This window comes from Gorilla gorilla, chromosome 1, assembly GCF_029281585.2.
Source record: "Gorilla gorilla gorilla isolate KB3781 chromosome 1, NHGRI_mGorGor1-v2.1_pri, whole genome shotgun sequence".
In the NCBI taxonomy this organism is placed as follows: domain Eukaryota; kingdom Metazoa; phylum Chordata; class Mammalia; order Primates; family Hominidae; genus Gorilla; species Gorilla gorilla.
Genome location: NC_073224.2, coordinates 222558869 through 222583652, shown reverse-complemented (window position 1 = coordinate 222583652; position 24784 = coordinate 222558869). Strand labels below are relative to the sequence as shown.

General features: G+C 49.0%; 1 protein-coding gene across 1 annotated transcript in view; it reads left to right on the top strand.

The window, feature by feature from the left end:
- Positions 1–24784, top strand: part of PADI4 (peptidyl arginine deiminase 4) — a 57131-nt gene that overhangs the window by 19750 nt on the left and 12597 nt on the right. The window contains exons 2-10 of the mRNA XM_019036436.3: positions 4707–4887; positions 7673–7739; positions 9889–9956; positions 11740–11857; positions 13390–13515; positions 15665–15843; positions 16021–16124; positions 19749–19860; positions 21661–21768. Coding sequence (XP_018891981.1) covers positions 4707–4887; positions 7673–7739; positions 9889–9956; positions 11740–11857; positions 13390–13515; positions 15665–15843; positions 16021–16124; positions 19749–19860; positions 21661–21768 — 1063 coding nt within the window. The remainder of the gene's footprint in view (positions 1–4706; positions 4888–7672; positions 7740–9888; positions 9957–11739; positions 11858–13389; positions 13516–15664; positions 15844–16020; positions 16125–19748; positions 19861–21660; positions 21769–24784) is intronic.

Below are 24784 nucleotides of genomic sequence, written 5' to 3'. Positions count from 1 at the left end.
TTATTTTATTTTGGGATTTTACATTACATTTTCTTTTTCTATTAATTTTCAGCTTTTACTTTATTTTTAAAAATATAAACATTTAAGGCATAAAGTGTCACTTTTACATCTCCCCAAAAGTTTTGAAAATAGTGTTTTAGTTATTGCTCAGTCCTAAGTATTATTACTTAATTTCCATTATTAATTGTCCTTTGACTTGTAAGTAATTGAGATGTCTGGTTTTAAATTTCCAAATATATGGTGCTTTTAAAAACATACTTTATACTAGTGACTTCTAACTTAGTTACATTATGATCAGAGACTCTGCTACCCATATATTACCTATGCTTTAATGTTTGTCACACTGTCGTTGACTTGCTTTATGGCCAATTACATAGTCACTTTTTTAAATGACCCATGACCTGTGTGTGCTTTGCTTGGGAAAATGTATATTTGCTACTTGTGGGATACACAATTCTATATATATCCACTAAATCAACTTTGTTAATTATGTTAGCAAAATCTGTATCATTACTTAATTTTTATCTGCTGAATCTATTGTTGATTGAGAAAGAAGAGTTGAAATCTTCAACTCTGATGGTGGTTTTGTCAACTTCTTTTCTCTATGAATGTATTTCTATTAATGTTTGCCTTATATGCTTTTTTTTTTTTGAGACGCAGTCTCACCCTCTCACTCTGTCACCCAGGCTGGGGTACAGTGGTGCAATATTGGCTCACTGCAACCTCTGCCTCCCAGGCTCAAGTGATCTTCCCACCTCTGCCTCCTGAGTAGCTAGCACTACAGGTGCATGCCACAGTGCCTGGCTAATTATTCTGTATTTTTTGTAGAGATGGGGTTTTACCATATTGCTCAGGCTGGTCTTAAACTCCTGGGCTCAGGCAATCTGCCCACCTTGGCCTCCCAATGTGTTGGTATGAGCCACCATGCCCAGCCTTGCTTTATATATGTTGAGGCTCTTATTAGATGCATACAAGTTTAGAATATCTTCTAGGTAAGTTAAACCGTATATCATTAGGTTGTAATCCTCTCTATTGATACCAATGTGTTTTGTCTAATAATTCATTCTTTTGATATTAATATATCCATCCCAGCTCTCTTTGGGTTAGCATTTGCTTAATGTATCTTTTTTCCTTTTTAAAAATTTTTCAACTTTTCTGGATTGTTATATTTTAGATGTGTTTCTTATAAACAGTATATTACTGGATTTTGTTTATTTAATGAAAACTCTATTTTAACTGGCAATATTAATCCTGTTATATTTATTTTGATTATTTACTTTTTTTTTTTTTTGAGATGGAGTCTCGCTTTGTCACCCAGGCTGGAGTACAGTGGTGTGATCTCAGGTTACTGCAACCTCTGCCTCTCGGGTTCAAGCAATTCTCCTGCCTCAGCCTCCCAAGTGGCTGAGATTACAGGCACATACCACCATGCCCAGCTAATTTTTGTATTTTTTTTTAGTAGAGACTGGCTTTTGCCACGTTGGCCAGGCTGGTCTCAAACTCCTAACCTCATGTGATCCTCTCACCTCAGCCTCCCAAAGTGCTGGGATTACAAGCAATTATTTACATATTTGGATTTGTTCTCACCAATCTTTTATTTTTATTTGTCCAATTTCTCCCTATGTGGCCTTTTCTCTTTCCTTGCTTTTTTGGAAGGCAGTTCTCCTATTCATTTTCTTATTATTGCATTTTTCCCATGTGTAGAAATTTATAAATGCTATTTCTATTATTTTGGTGAATATCTTTATTTATTTTATTTCTTAAAGACAGGTTCTCACTCTGTTGCCCAGGATGGAGTGCAGATGTTGTGGAGTGCAGAATCATGGCTCACTGCATCCTTGACCTCCTGGACTCAAGTGATCCTCTTTCTTCAGCATTTTGAGTATCCATGACTACAGGCACAAGCCACCATACCCAGCTAATTGTTTTATTTTTTGTAGAGACAGGATCTCCCTATGTTGCCCAGGCTGGTCTCAAACTCCTGGGTGCAAACAATCCTCTTGCCTTGGCCTCCCAAAGCGCTGGGATTATAGGCATGAGCCACCGTGCTCGGCCAAAGACCTTTAAAAGTATAGGCCAGGCGCATAAAAGTTTAGGCCAGGCACAGTGGCTCATGCCTGTAATCCCAGCACTTTGGAAGACCAAGGCAGAAGGATTGCTTGAGGCCAGGAGTTTGAGACAAGCCTGGGTAACATAGCGAGACTCTGTCTCTACAAAAAATTTTAAAAATTAGCTGGGTGTGGCGGCATGCACCTGTAGTCCCTGCTACTTGGGAGGCTGAGACACGAGGATCACTTGAGCATAGGAGGTCAAGGCTGCAGTGAATTGTGATCACGTCACTGTCCTCTACCCTGGGTGACAAAGGGAGACCCTGTCTCTAAAAAAAAGAAAAATAAGTTTAACTCTAAAAAATCTAGAGTTAAACAATATCTTAATTTCCCTTTTAATCAAGGACCTCAAAATACTTCAACTCTCTCATCCTCCTGCCAAATTATATTCTGCCTTTATTATCCCACAGTTTTTATGACTTTTTTGTATACAATGTTGGTTTAGATTTACCAAAATATTTACCATTTTATTTGTTCACCATTCTTGGTTGCACTTCAGACCATTCTTATGACATCAGATACCTCCATCCTAAACTATGCCTTCAGAAATTGCCTTGGTGAAAATCTGATTTTAAAATATCAGTTTTTGTTCATCCAAAAATATCTTTATTAAGATATTTTTATTAAGATATTTATTAAGATATCTTAATATAATAAATTATATTAAGATATAATTTATTAATAAAATATTAATATTACTATTTTATTAATATCTTAATAAATATCTTTATTAAGATATTTTTTGCACAAGTGCACGATTCTAGGTTAACAGTTACAATTGACCCTTGAATAACATTGCGGATGGGACTGCTGACCCCCAATGTAGTTGAAAATCTGTGTATACGGGAGGCTGAGGGAGGAGAATGGCGTGAACCCGGGAGGTGGAGCTTGCAGTGAGCCGAGATCACGCCACTGCACTCCAGCCTGGGTGACAGAGTGAGACCCCGTCTCAAAAAAAAAAAAAAAAAATAGTAAATCTTGTATAACTTTGACTCTCCAAAACTTAACTACTAATAGACTACTGTTGATGGGAGGCTTACTAGTAACATAAACAGTTGATTAACAGATATTTTGAATGTTACATGTATTATATACTGTGGTCTTACAACAAAGTAAGCTAAAGAAAAGAAAATCATAAGGAAGAGAAAATACATTTACTGTTCATTAAGTGGAAGTGGATCATCATAAGGGTCTTCAGCCTCGTCTTCATGTTGAGTAGGCTGAGGAGGAAGAGGGGTTGGTCTTGCTGTCTCAGAGGTGGCAGAGGAGGAAGGAAATCAGAGTAGAAGTGGACTCACGCAATTCAAACCTGTGCTCTTCAAGGGTCAACTATTTTCCCGAAATACTATAAAGAGATGACACAACTGTTTTTTGGATGTCACTGTTGTTGACAAGTCTGCTTCCAATCGAATTGTTATTTCGTCCTAGATAATCTGACTTTCCTTTCTGAATGCCTTTAAGATCCTCTCTTTGTCTTTGATGTTCTTCACTTTGACCACTGTGTATGTGCATGTGTGTGTATGTTTGTGTGCACATGAAGAAGGCTAATTCTGGGAGATTTACCTTATTTCTCATGAGTTCAGCAATGCTTTAAAAAGTATATTTTATCCATGATCCAGTTGTTTCTTAAGAGGAAGGTCCTTCAGAGTACCTGGTCTGCCACAATTCCAGAAGCAGAAGTCTATGATGCTTTGTACATGCACAATCCTGCGTGTGCACAGTGGCGTGGTGGAAACCTCTAGGTGGACACACCCCTCCATGCCTACATCCGTGTGTGTGGGAGTCTTTAGTGTGCCCATCCCTCTGCTATTTTTCTAGTTCAAATGCAAACCCTTCAGGTCAGGGGATTCGCTTTCTGTCAGTCTCATTCCCTCCTAACAACCTTACAGTACTTACTCCCCACGGTCAGAGTAAGCACTGGCTGCTGTTTGGTTTTTACACCTGTTGGGAAAAGGAGTATATTAGTCAGGGTTCTCCAGAGGGACAGAATAATAGGGTGTGTGTGTGAGAGAGAGAGTTTATTAGGGAGAACTGGCTCACACGATCACAAGGCAAAGTCCCACAATCTGCAAGCTGGGGAAGAGAGAAGCTGGCAGTGGCTCAGTCTGAATTTGAAAGCCTCAAACCAAGGAAGCCAACAATGCAGCCTTCAGTCTGTGGCCAAAGGCCCAAGAGCCCCTAGCAAGCCACTGGAGCAAGTCCCAGAGTCGAAAAGCCAATGAACCTGGAGTCTAGTGTCTAAGGGCAGGAGGAGCGGGAGGAAGCATCCAGCATTGGAGAAAGAAGGCAGCCAGAAGCCCCAGTGAGCAAGGTGATCCCACCTCTTCCACCTGTTTTGGTTGTAGCCTTGCTGGCAGCCGACTGGATGGTGCCCACCCATACTGAGGGTGGGTCTTCCTCTCCCAGTCCACTGACTCAAATGCCAACCTCCTCTGGCAACACCCTCACAGATACACCCAGAAAAAATACTTTGCATCTTTCAGTCCAAACAAGCTGACACCTAATATTAACCATCACAAGGAGAAATGCTGGGAGAGCCATGGCTGGCCCAGCCCCTCCTCACTGCATCCTCTGCTTTCCCATGCGTCTTGTCCACAGCTCTGCCCCTGAGGACTGCACGTCCTTCAGCATCAATGCCTCCCCAGGGGTGGTCGTGGATATTGCCCACAGCCCTCCAGCCAAGAAGAAATCCACAGGTTCCTCCACGTGGCCCCTGGACCCTGGGGTAGAGGTGACCCTGACGATGAAAGCGGCCAGTGGTAGCACAGGTGACCAGAAGGTGAGTTTCATAGCTTTGGGGTGGCAGTGTGGATGGGCTTCAGCAGGGCAGCCACTCACCCTCTGTCCTGCCATGATCCACAGCACCAGCCTGGCAGAGCCTCTTGCCCTGTGAAAGAGCTCATGATGGCTTCTTCCGGCCATAGTGTCCTTGGGGACAATAATATATGGCTACCAGGGGTTCATGGAGGTCAGGGTTTAGATTAAACTCTATTCAGCAAATCTTTAGTCAGTACCTAACACATGCCAGACACTGCTAGACACTGCCAGGCACTGGGAATCCAGAAATGAATAAGACAGCTGAGGGTGCAGCCCTCATGGGGCTTACAACCTATGAATGGTGGCGTCAGAGAATCTACTGGTAAACAAACAATTGCAAATGATGCTGAGTTTTATGGAGGCCACAAACTGGTAGCCCCAAGGGACGCTGGTCCATGCTCCTGGATCGGTTTCCTGTGTCTGGTATAGAAAATCACCATGGTGGCCGGGCACAGTGGCTCACACCTGTAATCCCAGCACTTTGGGAGGCCGAGGCGGTTGGATCACCTGAGGTCAGGAGTTCGAGACCAGCCTGGCCAACACGGTGAAACCCCATCTCTATTAAAAATACAAAAATTAGCTGGGCGTAGTGGCGAGCGCCTGTAATCCCAGCTACTCAGGAGGCTGAGGCAGGAGAATAGCTTGAACCTGGGAGGGGGAGGTTTCAGTGAGCCAAGATTGCGCCACTTCACTCCAGCCTGGGTGAAAGAGCAAAACTCCGTCTCAAAAAAACAAAAGAAAGAAAATCACCATGGTTTGCTTAAAACAACAGAAATGTATCCTCTCACTGTTCTGGGGTTCAGAAGTCTGAGGTCAAGGTGCCAGCAGGGCCAGATTTTTCTGGAGGCTCCAGGGGAGAATAATTATTTGCCTCTTCCAGCTTCTGGGGGCTGTCAGCAGTCTGATCTGTGACTGTCTCACTCCAGTCTGCTTCCACGGTCGCATCACCTCTGCCCCTTCTCTGTGGAATCCCCCTCTGCCTCTCTCATAAAGGCACTTGCCATGGGATTTGGGGCCCAGCTGGATGGTCCAGGGTGATCTCCTCATCTCAAGATCCTTTTTTATTTTTTTGAGACAAGAGTCTCGCTCTGTCGCCCAGGCTGGACTGCAGTGGTGCAATCTCTGCTCACTGCAACCTCCGCCTCCTGGGTTCAGACGATTCTCCTACCTCAGCCTCCCAAGTAGCTGGGATTACAGGCACTCGCCACCACGCCCAGCTAATTTTTGTATTTTTTTAAGTAGAGACGGGGTTTCGCCATGTTGGTCAGGCTGGTCTCAAACTCCTGACCTCAAGTGATCCGCTCACCTCGGCCTCCCAAAGTGCTGGGATTACAGGCGTGAGCCACTGCATCTGGTCTCAAGATCCTCAACTTAGATCTGCAAAGACTTTTTTTCCAAATGAAATCACATCGACAAGTTCCAGGGATTAGGATATGGTTGTACCTTTTTGGGGACCACCATTCCACCTACTACACCCCCTTTGCCTGTAGATGGGCTCAACAGGACCCTCTGGGGTTCCCACAGATATCTGGGCCAACAGCCACTTATTCCCAGCAGAACCAGCCAAGCAGGCTTCTCCCTGGGGGAACACAGAGCTTGACTATCCAGGCAGGCTGGGGAGGGGGTGGTCAGGGAAGGCTTCCTGAAAGAAGTAGCAAGCTGAAGGATGACACGAACTACCCACCTAAGAGCAGGAGAGAGGAGAGAGTTTGACACAGAGGGGCAGCCTGTGTGCACTCTCTGGATGAGAAAAGGGTGAGACGTGTTGGGGAAACTGAGGAAGTTCTGTATGGCAAGAAAGGTAGATGGAGCAGGAGGTGAAGTAGTCAGTTTGAAGAGTTTGGTATCAGGGACCTCATTTACTGTGAACAACAGGAAGCCAACAAAAAGTTTTCAGCCAGCGAATAACAAGACAGCATTTGTACTTTAGAAAGATCCCAATGGCTGTGGCCTAGCAAGTAGATAGGATCTAAGGAGTGGGTGGGAGGCAGGGAGACCAGACAGAAGGCTGACACCATGGTCCAGGCAGAGGCAGTGATGGCCGTGGCGTTTTCCTGGATTTCCACTGTCTACAGGGCAGGTCCGAGCACCTCCGCATGGCCCCTCAGGAGCTCCTCTTCCTCTGGTGGCAGCTCTTTGGCTCTGCTTTGGAAACTCCCCACCGCCATTTTGCTTGGATGTGTCAACCCAGATGCTCCACCCTCCTCTGGCCAATCCGAGGTGTTCTCCTAGGATTTCTGAACCTTGGGCACAGTGGATTGGTGTTTTCTCATCTCTTCCTGAAGAAACCTCCATCCACTCAAAGCTCCTGCTCCCTAGATCCCCCAGGACCCGGCCTTTCCAGGGTCTGGTTCTTCAGGTCTTTCCTTGATCCCTTCTGCTTGCCAGAATCAGTTCTGTGGCTTATGATCAGCTCTCTCTAGCGCCTCTTCTGCCCCATCTCCAGCTGCTGGGCCCCTACTCCCTTTCCCAGATCTACCTCAAAGCACACTCCTTCACAAACGACCCTGCCAGGCAGAGTGTCTCCATTGCTGGGCCCCCATAGGATGCTCTTCTGTAGCACCAGTCATTCAAGCTTTTTGCTTTCCCTCCATTCCCATCGGACGGGGCCACTCCTTACAGGCTAGGACCAGTTCTTGCCCATCTTTGTCTCCCCAGTGCCCTACCCTGAGCCAGCACATAGCAGGGGTCCAGTGGGTGTTTGTTGAATGACTAAGAGAAGTCATTAGTGATCTGCTCTCCCATAGGTTCAGATTTCATACTACGGACCCAAGACTCCACCAGTCAAAGCTCTACTCTACCTCACAGGGGTGGGTAAGTGACAACCAGGATCCTAGAGTGCTGTCTCATCCCCTGCCCACCTCCTAATCCCTGCAGGATGTCTCTGTAGGAGAAACTACACCTGGAGCTTACTTTAGACTAAGCAGAGAAAAAGCATGGTTTCTAGCCAGTCAGACATCTGGGAGTTCGAAATATTCCATCCCTAGTCAGTGAGCCACAAAGAAATAAAATGTGGGAGTGGTGGTGCGGGGAATTTTAATTATATCTTAACATTTTGCTTCTCAAGTTAGGAAGTAGGAACATGGATTTTCAATATATGCATCTCCATTAATTTTTTTTTTTTTTTGAGATGGAGTCTCACCCTGTCACCCAGGCTGGAGTGCAATGGCATGATCTCGGCTCACTGCAACCTGCATCTCCCAGGTTCAAGCGATCCTCCTGCTTCAGCGTCCCTAGTAGCTGGGACTACAGGCGCATGCCACCACGCCTGGCTAATTTTTGTATTTTTAGTAGAGACGGAGTTTCACCATGTTGGCCAGGCTGGTCTTGAACTTCTGACCTCAGGTGATCTGCCTGCCTCAGGCTCCCAAAGTGCTGGGATTACTGGCATGAACCACTGCACCAGGCCCTCTATTCCTTTTTGATACCTCAAATATCTATAACAAAAAGTAGATAATGGCACTGCCTTATACAAGAATATAGATAGTGTTCCTCAAATTCCATTAGTTATATCTCATCTTCACCATTTCTGCCATATCAATGATCCACCTATACTCATATTTATGTAATGTTCTTCTTTAAATAAAATCCATTCTTAAACTTGACCTCATTTTGAACAATAATATCATGATTAGTATCATTATGTGTATTAAACATATAAGTAGCAGCCAGACATGGTGGCTCACACCTGCAATCCCAGCGCTTTGGAAGGCGGAGGCAGGAGGATCGCTTGAGCCCAGGAGTTTGAGACCAGCCTGGGCAACATAGTGAGATCCTGTCTCTACAAAAAATAAAAAAAAACAGCTGAGCATGGTGGCATGTGCCTGTAGTCCCAGCTACTCAAGAGGCTGATGTGGGAGGATTGCTCGAGCCCAGAAGGTCAAGACTACATGATTGTGCCACTGCACTCCAGCCTGGGTGACAGAGTGAGACCCAGTCTCAAAAACTAAAAAATATATACACACACACATATATGTATAATATGTAGCATATAGAATCTTCAGGTTTCATTTCATTAATGCATTTCATTCATTAATGCATATTTAAGTAATAATACTACAGCACTTACTCGATTGCCAGGCACTGTGCTAAGACTTTACATTTAATCCTTACAGCAATCCAGTGAAATTGGTGTTATTATTATCATCCCATTTTACAGATGAGGAAACTGAGGCACAAGAGCTAAACAGACTTGTCCAAGGTCATGCAATTGGTTAGTGAAGGAGTCAGGAAGTCCAGGCCACGAAAGGACAATGCTTCCCCGGCCCTAACTAAGACGTGGCTATGAATATGTTTAGAAGGTCATCTGGGTCAGTCTCATGTGGGAAAAGGGTCACCATATCATGCTGTGGGGCACACGGATCTATTTTATTGGAATGACCTTGCAGTCATATATTCGGATGAGGGAGGAAGGATTTACAAACAAATATTTGCTTTCTCAGCCAAGCCATTTGGACAGAGTGGGGGCATGTTCAGGGTTGCCATTTGTCCCCAGATACAGTCACAACACATGTCATGAAGAGCCCGTGGGGCTGGTGTCACCGCTGGGTCCCCCACCCCAAGGTCACTGAGGGCTGGGGCCAGAGTCTTTCGAGAGGCTGGCAGGGTGTGCCTGCAGAGGCTTCACATCGAACCTCTCATTGTGGTGGTTGGGAATTCCTTCCAAAATCCCTGGGGGTGGCCAGATGTGCAGGGTCTGGTGGACATCACTGTTGTGGCCCCGCTGAAAGGGAACAGGTGTGGTCTGAGGCCCCAGCTCTGCTGTCCGAACTGTAGCCAGACTTCCTGGGGGCCATGGAGGAGGGATGTCTTGAACCTGTGTCTCCTCTGAAGGACAGGTAGAGGGGCTCCCACTATGGGTGCACACAGTCCCCTGGGGAAACGACCTGCCCATTCGGGGCCAGGCTGGGTGCCCCAACCCCGGACCCTCACCAACCTCTCCTCTTACTTGATGGGATTTCAGAAATCTCCCTGTGCGCAGACATCACCCGCACCGGCAAAGTGAAGCCAACCAGAGCTGTGAAAGATCAGGTACCGCTCACCCAAACGCTCCTTTCCTAGTTCTACTGGATTCTCCCCGGGCGCCCCCTTGTGGTGACGGGGTAAATGCTGGTCTGTCTCACGTATTCCGTGTTAACTGTTAAAAAAAGAAAGAAAATTAGCATCACCATTAATATTTTGGCTTATGTATTTCCCATCTATTTTACAAAATCAGATTTTCACCAATTGTGGGTTCAGATGTGTTATCCTACAAACTGGAAAAGCTACTGAGTCACCCGGTTAATACACAGCAGAGAGGAAATTCGTGGGCAGGTCTCGACTCTGGCTCAAAAACTCCCTACTCCATGCTCTATAGCTGATATGGGAGAGATTTCTGCAGAGCTGTCTACATGGGGGAACAACAGAGAAAGGAAGAAATGGCAGGGGGAGAGGCGGGAAGGAGCCAGGTGGGGAGAGGGAGGGTGTGTTGTGGAAAGACAGGATGATGGGATGTGCAGAAAGGGCAGGTGAACGCTGTCTTAAACCAGAGTCTGCAGGTAAACCTGAAACCCCAGAGCTGCCTGCACCATTTTATGCTGGTGTGCACTGGGGGCTGTGCCCTGTAAAAAGCTGAAGATCCTTTGTGGGGTCAGCAAAAGTGGGAAGAAAAATTACAACTCTAGGAGTAGAATCTGTCCCTGTATCCCTCCCGAAATGCAGTCATTTCCTGGGGGCAAACGCTCTCCCGCGAAGGGAGGCGCCATCACTATTAGATCCCTATAGGGTGGGGCTGCTTAATGCGCTTTAATCTCTAGACAGATATAAACTGGCTGCTAAGAATAGTACCACACTTTGCTGAATGAGTAATTAAGAGTTCACATAATAGTAACTATTTAGGTTAGAATCTTGACATACATATTTAGCTGCATTTGGTTTGTCAAGCTCAACATTTATTTATTTATTTATTGAGATGGAGTCATGCTCTGTCTCCCAAGCCGGAGTGCAGGGGCGGTTCACCGCAACCTCCGCCTCCCAGGTTCAAGCAATTCTCCTACCTCAGCCTCCTGAGTAGCTGCAATTACAGGTGCACGCCTCCACGCCCAGCTAATTTTTGTATTTTTAGTAGAGATAGGGTTTCGCCATGTTGGCCAGGCTGGTCTTGAACTCCTGACCTCAGGTGATCTGCCTGCCTCAGCCTCCCAAAGTGCTGGGATTACAGATGTGAGCCACTGCGCCCAGCCAACATTTCTTAAAAGCTGTTGAAATCCATGTGACTGTCTTGGGCTCCTTTTTTTAAAATGGATGAATTGTGTTTTGGATGAATTTGGTTGTGACTTTTGGAGTAAAAGGCAAAAATCCACTCCTGAGATCAAATAATTAATTGATGTGGGAGCAAGATGTGTAAACTGCACTGGGTTAAAGAAGTGATGGGGGCCGGGCGTGGTGGCTCATGCCTGTAATCCCAGCACTCTGGGAGGCCGAGGAGGATGGATCATGAGGTCAAGAGATTGAGCCATCCTGGCCAACATGGTGAAACCCCATCTCTACTAGAAATACAAAAATTAGCCAGGTGTGGTGGCATGCGCCTATAGTACCAGCTACTCAGGAGGCTGAGGCAGGAGAATCACTTGAACCTGGGAGGTGGAGGTTGCAGTGAGCCAAGATCACGCCACTGCACTCCAGCCTGGCAGCAGAGGGAGACTCCGTCTCAAAAAAATAATAAATAAATAAATAAATTTTTTAAAAGAGGTGATGGGGAGTTGCTATGCCTCCTGCAAGAGTTGGAGGGCTCTATGCTAGTTTCTAAGCATGACTCTTCCCTGCTGGTGTCCAGAGGACCTGGACCTGGGGCCCTTGTGGACAGGGTGCCATCCTGCTGGTGAACTGTGACAGAGACAATCTCGAATCTTCTGCCATGGACTGCGAGGATGATGAAGTGCTTAACAGCGAAGGTAAAGAGCATTTGCTAGCTAACGGGAAGGGCTTTTTATAAAGCCCTTTTGCCCACATAGCCTGAACCTGGTGACGGCCCTCTGAAATAAGGGTTATTGAAAGCATGTTCTTGTTGGCATGTCTGTTTTATAGGTGAAGCAATGGGCAAAGGCCCTCGGGGGGCAAGTGACCTCCCCAAGCTCACACAGCGGTCAGGGAAGAGCTGAGGCCAGTGCTGTCTCCTGATGCCTCCTACAGGCCCCGGTTTCCATGCCTCACCCTGCTGCCCAAACTAAACGCTCTTAGGTCAAACCTGGAGCCTGAAATCCTTCGAAATGAAAGCTTTTCATTCCTAAACTCATATCAGAGCAGCCCCTGAAACCTCTGCCATAGGCCGGGCACGACTCTGAGCACTTTGGAATGATTAACTCATTTGATCTTCCAACACAAACCTTTATAGATAGGAAAACCAAGGCATGGGGAACTTAAGCAATTTGCCCAAGGTCACAGCACTGATACGTAGCAGACTCAGGGTTTGAATCCCAGACATCCCAACACCGGAGCAGGTTTAGGGGCATGAGGATGGTGGGGGATGCAGGATCTCTGCAGGCAAACCTCTGGGCTGCTAAGGGGGTGGCTCCGGGGTTGAAGTGAGGACACATTATCCACCTGCGCTGGAGGAAGGTGCTAAGGGGCTCGGGCTGGCAGGCCTTCCTGGGGAGCTCTTAGAATAACATAGAAATGGATGTATTTTCAAGTTGCATGTAGTTGGCCTGGCCCGATGCCAGGGGACAGCCTCTGTACAGTGCCTGACATGCAGTAATAATCACAACAGCTGCCCTTTGTGGGCACTCCCGGGGTGCCAAGAGCTGGTATAAGCACTGTGTATCACCTCACTTTATCTTCACAACCGTTCTATGGTGGGTACAACTCTTGCCCCTGTCTTAGTGATGAGGAAACAGAGGCAGAGAAAGCTGAAATCCGTTTCCTAAGCCCACCCAGATCCCAGATTCAAACCAAATTGACCGCAAAGCCTTTAAGCCCTTGGCTATCAGTCAGTCCCTCAGGAACGATCTCTTCACTCTCCCCACCCTCTACCCCTTCTTGGCTATTGTTCAAGTTGGTTCACAAACCCCACTTCTTGCTCAGGACCAGCACAGAAACCTTTCACTCGTTCATTGCACAAATCTCAGCCGAGTGCCTGCCGCCTGCTGGTCATTGTTCTAGGGAGTTCTCGGCTTTCTAGGTTCAAGACTCAGGGAATGTTGCAAGGAACAAAATATTAATAAATGTGGTCCCCGCTTTGCTGAGGTTACATCCCCAGCTCATCCTAGTGGGAGGAGACCAAAACCTTAATGAGCTCTCATTCCAAAATGAAAACCATCATTTAAATACTCAAAATAGCATAAAGAAAAGAAAACCAGGCAACATGGTAAAGGGAGGTCTCGGGGGAGCGGTGGGGTGTGAGGCTCCACCAGGAGGTGAGGTGGCTATGGGAAACCAGCAGTGGTCTCAGGGGCCTGTGACTCAGGCAATGCCCTTCTCATCCCAGACCTGCAGGACATGTCGCTGATGACCCTGAGCACGAAGACCCCCAAGGACTTCTTCACCAACCATACACTGGTGCTCCACGTGGCCAGGTCTGAGACGGACAAAGTGAGGGTGTTTCAGGCCACACGTAAGTCATCCCCATCTGTGTTCCCCTCCTGCCCTGGCCAACGGGGCACAATCCTGTCACACAGCTGTGTGGCAGATAAATCCTGAGCACCTACTATGTGCCGAGTTCTAAGAACAGCAGACACAGCAGTGAGCAAGACAGACGACATCTCGTCTACTACCTTCTAGTTGGAGGACACAGACAAAATGACTCGTTATTGCTCCCTGCTTTTCTCTCTCTCTCTCTCTCTCACACACACACACACACACACACACACACACCTCCTGGTTATAGATTTTGAGTGCAAGCTGACGGCATGTGGCATGTAATCATTTGTTCTGCAACATCCTGCTAATCAGAGACATCAGGAACTTCTCAGTGACCCACGAGCACCTGCAACTAAGTAGGTGCCAGGTTGATCCCAGGCACGGGGCACAGAGCCATGACTGTGATCAAGTCTCTGCCCTCGTGTTGCTTTCATCTTAGTGGCTGGGAGAACTATAGGTAAAATAATTACATAAAACACCTAGTGTGTCCAACGCTGTGACATGCTATGTAGAAGAATGCGGCAGGGAAGGGGATGTGGAGTGAGGAGTGGAGTTCGGGGTGTGTGGAGAGAGGGTGGCCAGGGAAGGTGTCCCCCATGAGGTGCCATGTGAGCAGAGGGAGGTATAGGAACAGCCAGGCAGACACCTAGGGGAAGGGCGTTCCAGGCAGAGGGAACGGCAAGTGCGTGGGCCCTGAGGTGAGATCATGCCTGTGGTTTGGAGGAATGCAGGGAGGCTAGTGCAGCTGGGGCGGAATGTGCAAGGGTTAAAGTGGGGGATGAGGGTGGAAGAGACAGAGCAGAGGGGAAGGGGGAGGTCAGGTAGGTGTATATTGACTTTGGCTTCTGGATGGAAGGAGATGGAGAACGCCATGGGGGTTTTTTTTTTTTTGCACAGGCCTGACAATCATTCTGATCCTGATCATTCTGCCTGGTCTATTCCAAGCTTTTTTTCTTTTTTTTTTTTTAATTTTTTTTTTGAGAGAGTCTCACTCTGTTGCCCCGGCTGGAGTGCAGTGGTGCCATCTCGGCTCACTGCAGCCTCCACCTCCTGGGTTCCAGTGATTCACCTGCCTCAGCCTCCCCAGTAGCTGAGGTTACAAGCATGTGCCACCACATCCAGCTAATTTTTGTATTTTTAGTAGAGATGGGATTTCACCAGGTTGGCCAGACTGGTCTCGAACTCCTGACCTCAAATGATCCACTTGCCTCAGCCTCCCCAAGCACTAGGGTTACAGGCACCATGCCCAGCCTCTGTTTCTTTTTTTTTTCTTCTTCTTCTTTTTTTTTTTTTTTTTTGAGATGGAGTCTCTCTCTGTCGCCAGGCTGGAGTGCAGTGGCGCAATCTCAACTCACTGCAACCTCCACCTCCTGGGTTCAAGCGATTCTCCTGCCTCAGCCTCCCGAGTAGCTGTGATTATAGGCATCCACCACAATGCCTGGCTAATTTTTTTGTGTTTTTAGTAGAGATGGGCTTTCACCATGTTGGCCAGGCTGGTCTGGATCTCCTGACCTTGTGATCCTCCTGCCTCGGCCTCCCAAAGTGCTGGGATTACAGGCATAAGCCACCACACCCAGCCTGTTTCATTCTTAAAGTGATTAAACTGACACTGATTTGGTGACGGGTCAACTTATTGCCTCCACCCAGGCATCACCTCCTCCAGGAAGTTCTCAGGGATTCCCTCTATCACAGCTGTCTGCTATTTTCATGATCGCTGCTTCTCCCTACTCACCCGTAAGACTGTGCAGTCTCTGGGGGTGAGGATAGGAGGACAGTGACTCTGTCTCCCTGGTCCCCTGCTGTGCCCCTGTCCCCTGCTGACATCTGGCTAGAGCAGATGCTCAGGAATGAGTGAAGGAATGGTGTATACTGGACTTCCCGTAAAGTTTGGAATGGCTCAGGCACCCCTGCCACACCCTTCTGGGACTTCAGCCGGGGAGCAGCGTCCCAGCTAGGACTTCAGTCCTTTTCTCCTAAGGGGACGGGCCAGATTTGGCTGCAAGGGGTTCTCTGATGGTGGCATGTGGTGACCCTGGGAAAGGCTTCTGGGGAGCACTGAGGAGAGGAGGAAACGTCTTCAGAAGTGGGGACGCAGACCTGAGTCTCCCCTGCCTCTCTCCTAGGGGGCAAACTGTCCTCCAAGTGCAGCGTAGTCTTGGGTCCCAAGCAGCCCTCTCACTACCTGATGGTCCCCGGTGGAAAGCACAGCATGGACTTCTACGTGGAGGCCCTCGCTTTCCCGGACACCGACTTCCCGGGGCTCATTACCCTCACCATCTCCCTGCTGGACACGTCCAACCTGGTAGGCCGAGAAGGCAGCCCTGCGTCGGGGGCCTGGGCTTCCAGGCAGTGGCCTGGCTGGGGAAAGGGGTACAGAGCCCAGCTGGGCAGGGGGACTCCAAACAGCTGCAGGAAGTGGTAGGTGCTGGGCCCTGGCGGCGGTGACAGCCCCTCCTTCCCCTTACGCCCTCCCCTGCAGGAGCTCCCTGAGGCTGTGGTGTTCCAAGACAGCGTGGTCTTCCGCGTGGCGCCCTGGATCATGACCCCCAACACCCAGCCCCCGCAGGAGGTGTATGCGTGCAGGTTAGAGGCCCTGGGGTGCTGGGGTGGGTTCAGACAACAAAGAACCTGAGTTCCATCCGCAGCACTCACTGTGTGATGGGAAAAACAGTCACCCCTCCCCTGCCCACTGAGAGCTTGCTGCTTGTTGGGGGCTCTAAAAAGGCAGGGAGGTTTCCTAATGTTGTTGTCATTGCCTCTGTCCTGCCCTGATGCAGCTGAGGCTATGTTAACTCCCAGGGGCCTGTAGAGTGTGTCCCATGGAACTTGTGCACCAGAAACTCCTGGGAACTCATTTAAAATGCACCTTTCTGGGCTGGGCATGGTGGCTCACGCCTGTAATCCTAGCACTTTGGGAGGCCGAGGCAGGTGGATCACTTAAGGTCAGAAGTTTGAGATCAGCCCAGCCAACATGGTGAAACCCTGTCTCTACTAAAAAATACAAAAATTGGCTGGGTGTGGTGGTGCATGCCTGTAATCCAGCTATTCAGGAGGCCGAGGCACGAGAATTGCTTGAACCCTGGAGGCAGAGGTTGCAGTAAGCTGAGATTGTGCCACTGCACTCCAGCCTGGGCAACACAGCGAGACTCCATCTCAAAAATAAAATAACCAGCCTGGCCAACATGGTGAAACCCCGTCTCTACTAAAAATACAAAAAATTAGCCAGGTGTTGTGGCATGGGTCTGTAATCCCAGCTACTTGGGAGGCTGAGGCAGGAGAATCACTTGAACCCAGGAGGCCAAGGTTGCAGTGAGCCGAGATTGCACCATTGCACTCTAGCCTGGGCGACAGAGCAAGACTCCGTCTCGAGAAAATTAAAAATAATAAAAATAAAAAATTAAATTAAATTAAATTAAATTTAAATTAAATAAAATGCACCTTTCTGGCTGCCTGTGAGCTGCTGGGTCTTATTCCTGGGGACGGGGCCCATCTGTGTTTTGGGGAGGCCCGGGCAATCTTCCTGCAGTCTGAGAGCCCCTGACAAGCGTGCTGGGGTCTCAGGAGACCCTCTCCTCCCCTCTTCTGATAGCTTCAGGGGCAGAAGAGTAAGAGGGTAATGTGGTCAGGATGCAGGCTGGAATCCAGTGAGGACTGTATTCCAGTCCCAGCACTGTTCCAGGTGGTGTGACCTTCAACAGTGAACTCATATTCTGTCTTCTCCCAGGTTGATATGGTTTGGCTCTGTGTCCCCACCCAAATCTCATCTTGAATTGTACTCCCATAATTCCCACGTGTTCTGGGAGGGACCTGGTGGGAGATAATTTGAATCATGGAGGTGGTTTGCCTCATACCGTTCTCATGGTAGTGAATAAGTCTCATGAGATCTGATGGTTTTATCAGGGGTTTCCGCTTTTGCATCTTGCTCATTTTCTCTTGCCGCCGCCATGTAAGAAGTGCCTTTTGCCTCCCACCATGGCATCCCCAGCCATGTGGGAGTGTAAGTCCAATTAAACCTCTTTTCCTTCCTAGTCTCAGGTATGTTTTTATCAGCAGCGTGAAAATGGACTAATACAGTAAATTGATACCAGTAGAGGGGGGCGTTGCTGAAAAGATACCCAAAATGTGGAAGCAACTTTGGAACTGGGTAACAGACAGAGGTTGGAACGGTTTGGAGGGCTCAGAAGAAGACAGGAAAATGTGGGAAAGTTTGGAACTTTCTAGAGACTTGTTGAATGGCTTTGACAAAAATACTGATAATGATATGAACAATGAAATCCAGACTGAGATGGTCTCAGATGGAGATGAGGAACTTGTTGGGAACTGGAGCAAAGGTGACTCTTGTTATGTTTTAGCAAAGAGACTGGTGGTATTTTGTACCTGCCCTAGAGATTTGTCGAACTTTGAACTTGAGAGAGATGATTTAGGGTATCTGGCAGAAGAAATTTCTAAGCAGCAAGGCGTTCAAGAGGTGACTTGGGTGCTGTTAAAGGCATCCAGTTTTAAAAGGGAAGCAGAGCATAAAAGTTCAGAAAAGTTGCAGCCTGACAATGCGATCGAAAAGAAAATCTCGTTTTCTGAGGAGAAATTCAAGCCAGCTGCAGAAATTTGCATAAGTAACAAGGAGCTTAATGTTAAGCCACAAGGCAATGGGGAAAATGTCTCCAGGGCATGTCAGAGGTCTTCATGGCAGCCCCTCCCGTCACAGGCCCAGAGGCCTAGGAGAAAATGGTTTTGTAGGCCAGGCCCAGGGTCCCCATGCTATGTGCAGCCTAGGGACTTGGTGCCCTGCATCCCAGCTGCTCCAGCCATGGCTAAAAGGGGCCAGCGTAGAGCTCAGGCCGTGGCTTCAGAGGGTGCAAGCCCCAAGCCTTGGCAGCTTCCACATGGTGTTGAGCCTGCAAGTGCACAGAAGTCAAGAATTGGGGTTTGGGAACCTCTGCCTTGATTTCCAAAGATGTGTAGAAACACCCAGATGCCCAGGCAGAAGTTTGCTGCAGGGGTGGGGTTCTCATGGAAAACCTCTGCTACGGCAGTGCAGAGTGGAAATGTTGGTTTGGAGCCCCCACACAGAGTCCCTACTGGGACACCACGTAGTGGAGTTGTGAGAAGAGGGCCACTGTCCTCCAGACTCCAGAAGGGTAGATCCACTGACAGCTTGCACCGTGTGCCTGGAAAAGCCACAGACACTCAACACCAGCCTGTGAAACTGGCCTCCCAGGAGGGAGGCTATACCCTGCAAAGCCACAGGGACAGAGCTGCCCAAGACCATGGGAACCCACCTCTTGTGTCAGCATGACCTGGATGTGAGACCTGGAGTCAAAGATCATTTTGGAGCTTTAAAATTTGACTGCCCTGCTGGATTTTGGACTTGCCTGGGCCCTGCAACTCCCTTGTTTTGGCTAATTTCTCCCATTTGGAAGGGCTGTATTTACCCAATACCTGTACCCCCATTGTATCTAGGAAGTAACTAGCTTGCTTTTGATTTTACAGGCTCATAGGAGGAAGGGACTTGCCCTGTCTCAGATGAGAGTTTGGATTGTGAACTTTTGGGTTAATGCTGAAATGAGTTAAGACTTTGGGGGACTGTTGGGAAGGCATGATTGATTTTGAAATGTGAGGATATGAGATTTGGAGGGGTGAGGGGCAGGATGATATGCTTTAGCTCTGTGTCCCCACCCAAATCTCATCTTGAAATGTACTCTCATAATTCCCAAGTGTTGTGGGAGGGACCCAGTGGGAGATTATTTGAATCATGGCGGCAGTTTCTCCCATACTGTTCTCGTGATAGTGAATAAGTCTTATGAGTTCTGATGGTTTTATCAGGTTTTTCTCCTTTTGCTTCTTCCTCATTTTCTCTTGCCACCGCCATGTAAGAAGTGCCTTTTGCCTCCCGCCATGGCCTCCCCAGCCATGTGGAGCTGTAAGTCCAATTAAACCTCTTTATCTTCCCAGTCTCAAGTATGTCTTTATCAGCAGCATGAAAACAGACTAATACATGGGTGGAAGGGGTACCCACTAGTTCCTGGCTCATAACTTGTTAGATGGATTCCATGAGCTAATGCCTGCTAAGAGCAGATGGACCAGACATGCCAGGAGCCTCTGTTCAGGCCACAGGTGACGCCTGAACACCCGTGTGTCCCTCCCCATCCTTCCAGGCTGAGCTTCAAAATCCAGAGCACTAAGGAGCTACTTTTCTGCTCTCTCTAGTATTTTTGAAAATGAGGACTTCCTGAAGTCAGTGACTACTCTGGCCATGAAAGCCAAGTGCAAGCTGACTATCTGCCCTGAGGAGGAGAACATGGATGACCAGTGGATGCAGGTATGTGCCCTGTGGGGCAGGCAGGGTGAATGTCCCTGAGGGCCAAGAGACACTTGGGGGACCCGGGCTCCTGGGGTTCAGCCTGGTGCCTCACTGGCCACCCTTCCTTAGATGGACAGGGAGGTAGGAACCTGAGAGGTCCTTGGGCCGGGAGGCTCGAGCAAGTGATTCGTCTGACGTTTGCTGTGGGCCACTGCAAGCCCACTGCAGTCACCAAGACGAAAGCCACCTTCCTGCTTGAAAACACTCAGGTGGCCTCGGGAAATGACGTGAAGCTCGGGAGATTGGTGCTTAACCAGCCCCTCAAGTGGTCCTCCCTCCAGGCTGTCCATCTTGGGCTCAGCCACCAAAGCAGGTCACACCCCAGCTCCAGCACTTTCCATGGCTCCCATCTCCTCCCGCTCAGTCTGCTTCCAGGCCCTCTCAGCCTGCCTGGTTCCCTTCCCTGGGGCCAGCCTGCCACTGTGCCTGGAAACACATGATTACCAGTCTCTGTTTCCGTGCCACTCCCCCATCATGCCAGGAGTGCCCCAAGGACTGAGACTGGGCCTCATCCAGCCTAGCACCCTGACCCTCCCCACCACTGCCTTGCTTTGCCTCGGGACCCCGTCCTTCCATGCCGCACCCCTGCGGTGCTGTCTCTTGGACCCATCTCCCCATTCCCATCCCCCATCTCCAATCCATATCGGTGAATCCCAGCACAAATGCTCCTCGTCCATAAATTTCCCCCGTCATCCCCAGCAGGAATTCATCCCTCTTTCTTTTCACCCCCACACAACATCCTCTCTTCCTTTCTTGCCATTCCATCTTTTTTTTTTTTTTTTTCACTCTTGTTGCCCAGGCTGGAGTGCAATGGCTCGATCTCGGCTCATCACAACCTCTGCCTCCCGGGTTCAAATGATTCTCCTGCCTCAGCCTCCCGAGTAGCTGTGATTACAGGCATGTGCCACCACGCCTGGCTAATTTTGTATTTTTAGTAGAGATGGGGTTTCTCCGTGCTGGTCAGGCTGGTCTCGAACTCCTGACCTCAGGTGATCCACCCACCTCAGCCTCCCAAAGTGCTGGGCTTACAGGCGTGAGTTACTGCACCTGGCTGCCATTCCATTTTTTTGATACCAAGTTGGCCTGTGTGAAATTGCTGATATGCGCCATTTTTGATTTGCAAGAGTGGAACTTTCATCTGGTTCATCCTAATAGTAACTTATAATAGTGATTATGTCCAACATCACACCTGCCTGCTAGAATACAAGCCTGCGGAGGCGGAATTTTCAGCAGATTCATTTCTGAAACCTCCCCGTGCTCCTCCTGCTGCTCCAGTGGCCCAGGCTGAGTCTTATCTGCCCTCCTTTGGGGAGGAGGCCGCGAGCCCTGGCGCCAACAGGTCCTCTCTGGCCCATCCTAGCTGCATCGGGAGCCCCTCCTCTGTGTCCCCACAGACCCCTCAACCCCTCACCCCCCATCACCTCCTGACCCTGGTGCCCACTGCCTGGCTCCCTTGTTTTCTCACCTTGAGGAGGGGTCTCAGTTTTGCTCACCAGGGGTCCCCAGCGCTGGCCCAGGCACCACCAGGAGTAGGAGGGAAGGGCACTCCTGCAGGCTCATGGCCTCTCGTGCGCTGGGCAAACGGGGCAATAAGCTCTGCTTTCTGAGCCCCTTCTCTGTTAGATCAAACATCCCATAGGAATGTGCCCTTGACTGCAAGGGTGAGAGTGAGTGGATGGTTTCATGCCCCCAACCTGGCGTCGGGCACCAAGACCCAGGCAGCATGCGCAACAGCCTCCTCTCCACTCACTCCCACAGGATGAAATGGAGATCGGCTACATCCAAGCCCCACACAAAACGCTGCCCGTGGTCTTCGACTCTCCAAGGAACAGAGGCCTGAAGGAGTTTCCCATCAAACGCGTGATGGTACCTGCATGGGGTGGGGAGGGGGCACAGCTGCCGAAACCCTCTTGTCTTGAGACTCCCTCCTTTTAGCCTGCCTTCCCCGCCCGCGCCTGTAGCTGAGTAGCCCAGTGCAAGCAGGTGGAATTCCTACCAAAGTGGGAGCACATAGGTGGGGCTTGTTATTTTTTTATTACCAAGATAAGATCTGGCTCTTCATTTCCCAAAACCCTTGTCACCTGTGAGCTCAGCTTGATCTCCAGGTAACCCTGCTGAGGAGGTGGCTCAGGCTTGGACCTCCTTGTGCTCTTGAAGAAGCTCTTGCTGCAAGGCGGAGGTGGGGCCAGGGCTGGAATCTTTCCCAGTGCCCAGCTGGAGGCTCTGTCTTATGGATGGTGTTTGGCCTTCAGGGGCTCCATCTGGGATGTGGGGGGTTTTGGGATCAGTGGATCAGTGGTCATTTCCTGGGTGTGACTTTATCAGCCGCAGGCTGTCCATGTGGAGGTGGGAAGTGACGTATTGCTGACTCATGCTTGACTAGCCTGGCAGGTTGATGCAAACTCAGCACAGAACAATAATAATAATAGTTGCATTTATTGAGCATGAGTTGTGTGTTAGCCAGTGCTGCATTCTTTACCTGCACTGACTCATTTAATTTGATAAACTGTTATGGAGATACTATCAATAGGCCCATTTTATAGAAGAAGAAACTGAGGCTCAGAGTGGAGAAGTTGGAATTCAAACCCGGCCAGTCCGGCTTGGTGAGCATGCTTTTCCCCACCCTGCCTCCCTCTCCCTGCTTTCCCAGGAAGACCCCAGGCCTGCACTCTGAGTCCCGGCAGCCCCTTGACTCAAGGTGCCCAGGGAAAATGACGGAAGGAGTGTGGGGTCCAAGGTTTGCTAGGACAAATGGCTTTCTGACAAGCATCTGTACTGTGCCCCAAGGGAAGGGAGAGTGGCCCTGCCCACACAGAAGGCTTCAGAATGAAACTTCAGTTAAACTCAACAACTTGTCCCGAGTCTCGCTTCCTCCTGGCCAAGCTGTGCGCTGAGCAGTGGAGATGCAGAGATGCTGTTGGATTCACAGTGTGTACTCAGCCATGGGGTCGAGTTCATCCTGTTTCAGCAGCGTTGGGGCGAACCAGCCAGCTGCTACCGTGACTTTGCCCTCTTTCCGCTGCTTTCAGTCCTGCCTGGTTCAGTGGCTGTGTCTCCTACTTTGATGCTCCAAGTATAACAAAGGCCAGATTTTCTGATGCCACAAGTCCTGCTGGACAGACAGACGGACACCTCGGCACCGTTGTTGTCCCCTTTCCCACAGACAACTTTGGATGAAGGCAGGCAGCACTGGTCCCTCAGCTAAGCACATCTGCGTATTCCAACTCAAATCACTCAGAATGAGGCCAGGTGTGGTGGCTGACACCTGTAATCCCAGCAGTTTGGGAGGCCAAGGAGGATGGATCACCTGAGGTCAGAAGTTCGAGACCAGCCTGGCCAACATGGCGAAATCCCGTCTCTACTAAAAATACAAAAATTAGCTGGGCATGGTGGTGTGTGCCTGTAATCCTATCTTCTCAAGAGGCTGAGGCAGGAGAATCCCTTGAACCCAGGAGGCAGAGGTTGCAGTGAGCCGAGATTGCACCACTGCACTCCAGCCTGGGTGACAGAGCAAGACTGTATCTAAAAAAAAAAAAAAAGAAAGAAAAAGAAAAAACAACAACAAAAAAAACACCCAAATCACTCAGAATGAAGAGAATTGGAGAAAAAATCACACTCGGCACCAGGCTTTGGCCCCACCTGCCTCTCCAGCACCATTGTAGGCCACTCTCTCTGTCCCTTACCCAGCCCCACCTCCACTGGCCTCCTTCCTGTTCTTCAAACTTGCCTAACGTTTCCCCACCTCATGGTCTTTGCATATGCCGTTCCCTCTGCTTGCAGTGCTGTTCCCTGTTCACGGGGCTGGCTGCTTCTCAGCCTTCAGGTTTCAGCTTCTATTCCCTACTCAGTGAGGCCTTCCGTGATGCTAAAGGAGGGATCCCTACTCCCACCCCAACTCCTAGCCTTCTCCACTACAGCCCCCTGTTGACTTCTTCAGTGTATTTTGTTAAAATCATGGACTCGTTCATCTACTTTTCGTTGCCTGCGCTGCTGGGCCTGAGGCTGCTATGCCTTACGCTGTCCATCGGGCAGCTGGCACGAAGCTTCACACACTGTGGTTGTTCTTCCCGTAAGCATCGTCAGTAAATTTTCTATCACCACCGTCACTGGGAAACCAGCAGCACTTCCTGCAGATGGAAGGCAACTGTGAAGTTAAACAGAACGAAACAAGATCCTGCTACCAAAGCCAGCTCGTTACAAGTGACTGCAGCATCTCTGAGCTCGACGTCAGCTCCCTGGTGGTTAAAATGAGGGATTAGCAGGTGTCAAGGATGTGTTTGCATCACTGAAACTTGAATTTTTGAGGAACCAGAAAAGACTGGAGGAAAGGCAACAGCTTTCCAACGTTGTGCCTCAGGCCGCATCACCTGGCATCCATGAGCGTCCCCCACACAGCCCACTCTTGGGGGGCCACTTCTGCAGACTATGGACGTGCCTTCATTTGCCTGCAGAAATCCAAGGCTGAAGGCTGTATAACTGACCCCGTCTCACAACAACAGCCAGGGCAGTGATGGGATGAATTTACATTCATTCATCAAACACTGTTTGAACACATACTCAGCCGGGCCTTGTTCTAGGCACTTGAGATATGACGGGGAGCAACGCCAAGGTCCCTGACCTCACGGAGGGGACATTCTGGCCCAGAGAGACAGACAGCAGACGATGAATAGAACAAAGCAGTTACATGGTTCCTTAGAAGGGGATGTCAAGAGCTACAGGTGCCAGGTGTGGTGGCTCATACCTGTAATCCTAGCACTTTGGAAGGCCAAGGTGGGAGAATTGTTTGAGCTCAGGAGTTTGAGACCAGACTGGGCAACATAATGAGACCTTGTCCCTACAAAAAAAAAAAAATTGTTTTAATTAGCTAGGCATGGTAACACAT